The sequence below is a fragment of the Gavialis gangeticus genome, unplaced genomic scaffold, assembly GCF_001723915.1.
Source record: "Gavialis gangeticus isolate Ggan-Ray unplaced genomic scaffold, GavGan_comp1, whole genome shotgun sequence".
NCBI classification, from domain to species: domain Eukaryota; kingdom Metazoa; phylum Chordata; order Crocodylia; family Gavialidae; genus Gavialis; species Gavialis gangeticus.
Genome location: NW_017728998.1, coordinates 21,829,519 through 21,833,929, shown reverse-complemented (window position 1 = coordinate 21,833,929; position 4,411 = coordinate 21,829,519). Strand labels below are relative to the sequence as shown.

Here is a 4,411-nt window from a genome sequence, read left to right as displayed (position 1 = left end):
GCATGGCCCCGCTCACTGTGGTGCCCGGCTGCCCGCACACGCAGCCCCGGTGGCCTCAGCACTGCGAGTCCGGAGTGTGAGGTCCAGCAGACACCAGCTCCCACCGCCTCCCCCTGCAGAGGTCATGCCAGGACTCCACCTGCCAAGGCCCCTCTGTGCTGGCTTCCCACGTGCTGCTGGGGACAGGAGGAGGCCGGCCAGGTTGGCATCAGCCAGCAGAAGCGGTGGCGGAGCTGTGTGCCACTCAGAACTGACCGGTGTAGGCAGGGGGAAAATGCAGCTGAGCCCCTGCTGCTCTATCCGGGTTTGTCCCATCCCTAGCAGCACGAGGGAAGCCAGCACAGGGGGGCCGCTTGTGGGAAGCAGAGCCGCGTGCTGCTCAGGACAGGACAAGCCTGGCTGGAGCGGCAGAGGCTCAGCTTCATTTTCCCCCTGCCTGCACCGGTCAGGCCTGAGTAGCGCATGGCTCCGCCGCTACTTCTGCTGGCCAGCCTCCTCCCATCCCCAGCAGCACTTGGGAATCTGGCTTCAGCTGCATGCTGCTTCAGATGGGACAGACCCACCCAGGTCAGCACCAGCCAGCAGAGGCAGCAGCGGAGCCAGGTGCTGCTCAGGACTAACTGGCGCAGGTAGGGGAAAGTGCAGCTGAGTCCCTGCTGCTCTGGCTGGGCTCATCCTGGCCTGAGCAGCACACAGCTACTCCTCTTCCCACATGCACCATGTCGGCAATGTCAAGCTGACGCAGTGCGTGTGGGAATCCTGTCTTTTCTCCAGCCCTTCAGCAGCCATAAGGAAGCTGCTGAGGGGCTGGAGGAGGGACAAGGGGTAGGAACGAAAGTAAACAGAAAGTAAGTAGCACCACAGGCCTCAGAAAATGCCTTGGCAGGCCACATGTTGGACAAGCCTGATCTACAAGGAGACCTCACAATGTCATGTAGACATATCTGGCTGGCAGTAATGCCCACAAGGAAGAATGAGTAGGGTTACCACACATCCAGATTGTCCCGGATATGTCCTCTTTCTGGGTCCTCCCATCTCCGTCCAGGCAGTTTTTTAAAATATCAACAAATGTCCAGGATTTTGCTCTGCCTCTGCTCAGCACTGAGGTTCTTGCTGGGGCAGGCTGGAAAGGGCCAGGAAGGAGCTGCTTGGGGTGGGGGGTGCAGGGGAGGGTGATTGAGGGTAAGGGCATCATGTGCATCTACTCATGCATCCCAGCAGTCCAGGCAGCTATGTCTGTGGGGGGCAGGAGTTGGAGGGCCAGGGCTTGGGGGCTGCTGGGGGGCATGTCAGGGGTTGGGTGTGCATGAGGGGCAGGTGCCTGCCAGCACAGAGGGAATCTGTCTGGGTGCTGGGGCTGCGGCAGGCCGGGAAGGTAGGAGAAGTGCCTGCCCCTCCACAGGGACAAGGGGATAGGGGGTTCTTCAGGGGCAGCAGGGAGCCATGGGCAGCAGGGCTGGGGGGTAGGGAGCTTTGGGTTGGGAGTGAGGGGCATCAGCAGGGCTGGTGAGGCTGTGGCTTGGGAGTGAGGGGCAGGGGTAGGGCACAGGCATATCACTGCCTCCCCCACAATCATATTACACTCTCCCCGAACAGGTCTTCTCTTTTTTGAAACTGGAAATATGGTAACTCTAAGAATGAGAGCATGACAACTGGGCAACTATAATTCCTGTGAGTTACCTTGAGATCTCAGGAGGATGTAAAAATTAACATTGACCCCAAACTAAATGTTTAATTTCAGGAATGCTTCTTTTAGACAAAACGTGCATTTTTTTGATGATTCACAATCTATATCTTTTTTTGCATTCCATGAAAGCTTTTGATATTTCAGCTGTTCATCCTGCTTTGAGTGACAAATCACAAAATTTGGGGAACTTCCATTTTGGTAGTTATCTCTGTTGCTTACTGATCCCTTAAAATACTGCTTTCAGGCTCAAAACAGTACTGATGCTCTCATCTCCAGCTGAAAAAGAGACTCTTATATGTACTGCATTTCCATAGAGAAAATGTCACATTGTTAGGTTTGTGCAACATGCTATTCATTGCATAACACATTCAATAGGTTAGCCATTCTGGCATTGGCAATCCTGCCAGGTGCTGATCACCTCCCTAGAGGACCAAGTACTCTCACTTCCTATAAAGGCCAGTTTCAAGGCAGAACTCAGGATCTTGAAGGATAAGGGCTAAGAATTAATTATTTTGAATACCTTTCCCAAGATAAATGCAAATACACAGACTAAACCCTTAGTCAACAGTGCTCAGAAAACATGTTGTCTCTTTCTGTCTGCCCTTTATTTACTATTCTTTCATCTAATTATTGTCCAGCATTCACATTCATCCAGCACCAGTTTTATTCCCAGAGAGTAAACAGAGGATGGTTGATACAGAAATAATGTCGAATTTCACTTACTCAGCATTCTGATACACTTCAACTGAGATATTAAGTCCTTCTAATTCCTCCTTTAATATCTGCAGGTCGGAGTTTACAAAACTCAGTTCAAGAAGTACCTGCTCCCGAACTTTGTTGTTGGTGGTTACTCTGCAAAGAGAAATAATTCATTTCTGTGACTTCCTTGAGAATAGGCTCTGTATTGTACATCACTTCTGTTGAGCCCCCTAACTGACATTCCCAGCATTTCTAAGATTTTTTTTTTTCTTAAGAGATGATGTGAGAACTCATATTTCAGAATTTGTTTGGTTTGTTGCCAAGACAGAACCTGGAATAGTTTTTAGCTAGAAACATGCAGACACATGGCAGGTTTGCTACATGCTTGATGTTTTTAGACTGATTTTTAAGATTTAAATTTATTATGACAAAGCACAAAAGTGAACCAGGAAAATGTACATCTTCAACATGTTCTTAAAATAGAAAACTAGGGCTGATGATGAGGGCTTCTAAAATTAACTGTAAAGGAAAAGATACGTCTTGGTTTTATCAAAAGCAAAGCTCTCCCTTTCTTTCACAAGACACCTCATTAATCATCCATTGTGATTTCTGATAGTACAATTTTTTTAACAAACACTTTCCCTCCACATTAGAAAAGTTATATGATTTCCCTTTAGTTTTATTTTCCTAATAAGCTTAAGATATTTTTTCATTCCATTTGTAATTCATATATATATAAAAAATATGCAACATCCTTTTCTACCACTAGCACAGCAGATGTATCATTTAAAAATAATCCCACAAGCATTTCTGCGTGTGTTCTTATCTGATTATTTCTGGGCGTAACTGTACTATCACCTTCTTCTAGCATGAATCATACACATTCAACACAATACTGGCTTATATCTAGAAACCTCATGAAGGTATCTATCATAAGTGCTGCTTAAAGATAAACAATGTGCTGGCAACACAAAAGTATTTTATGAAGTATGAAAAATGTTTATTTGCATTTGAATTGACACTCTCTTTAACTTAGGTGCACAGAACCAAATAGTCAGTTGAATAATTAACAAGCACAGTTGTATGACCGGCATTGCAACTTAGGACATGCTTGCTACAGTTCTCCATGAAAGTATGAATGTCTTATTATGAGCTGTGTGGCAGAAGGCCACCTCTGTTTCTCCCCAAAAACTCTGCTCTGTGATGATTTGGTTAGGATGGGCCCTGCAGAGGGTACACACCCTATCCTATCTCTTTAGGCAACCTGAGCTGGATACATTCCTGAGGGAGGGGGGAAACCTGCTTCCTCTGCCTATGTGACTGGCATCACATATCTGGGTGAGGGGCTTGGGCTCCCTGGTGGGCTAGAGACTACCAGTCTGCCCAGCAACCAGTCATGCATTTCAAATTGGTTGGCTGACAGCCAGCGGGTGCTGGCCTCCATTGGACCAGGTAAACGAGGTCACAAGGTCTATATAAGTTAAGTACTGCCCATGGGGAAGGGGCAGCAGCCATGAGGAAGACTCAGAGAGAGAGAAGAGCTGGACCATCTGAAACGTGGTCTCTCTCTCAAAACTCATGATCAAGGAACTGCCTGCCTCCAGAGGGAATCTCCACCTGCCTCTGGATCATACTTGTGAGTAAGTTACCTGAGATCTAACTAGATATATCGCTTGCAATAACTCGGATACGTGATCAAAGGCTACTCCAGCCACCCTGTTTGCTCTATGGGATTTCTCTGATACTACTCAACTCTGTACCCTATTCCAACCCTACTCCTTATAACCAATAAAGTTCTCCTTTGTACCTAGTGCAGGAGACTTACTGGGAGTGGGTCTAGATTATGCCTTGGAGTCCCCTTGGTTCGGCTGACAAAGGGAGACCAGTACTTGTGCTTCCGAGTGAGGGAAGCACCCCAAGTTCTTGAAGTGAGTCAAGTACCCTCAAGGGCTACTAGGCCTGTGTTTCCCAGGGGGCACAGTGCCAGAATCAAGCCCATCCCTGGGTGGTGGCAGCTCTACCCCC

General features: G+C 47.9%; 1 protein-coding gene across 2 annotated transcripts in view; it reads right to left on the bottom strand.

The window, feature by feature from the left end:
* The window catches only part of RHPN2 (rhophilin Rho GTPase binding protein 2), a 53,941-nt gene that overhangs the window by 27,972 nt on the left and 21,558 nt on the right, over window positions 1–4,411 (bottom strand). For both annotated transcript variants that reach the window (XM_019505594.1, XM_019505596.1), the window contains exon 3: window positions 2,411–2,539. In XM_019505594.1, the coding sequence (XP_019361139.1) occupies window positions 2,411–2,539 (129 nt within the window). The remainder of the gene's footprint in view (window positions 1–2,410; window positions 2,540–4,411) is intronic.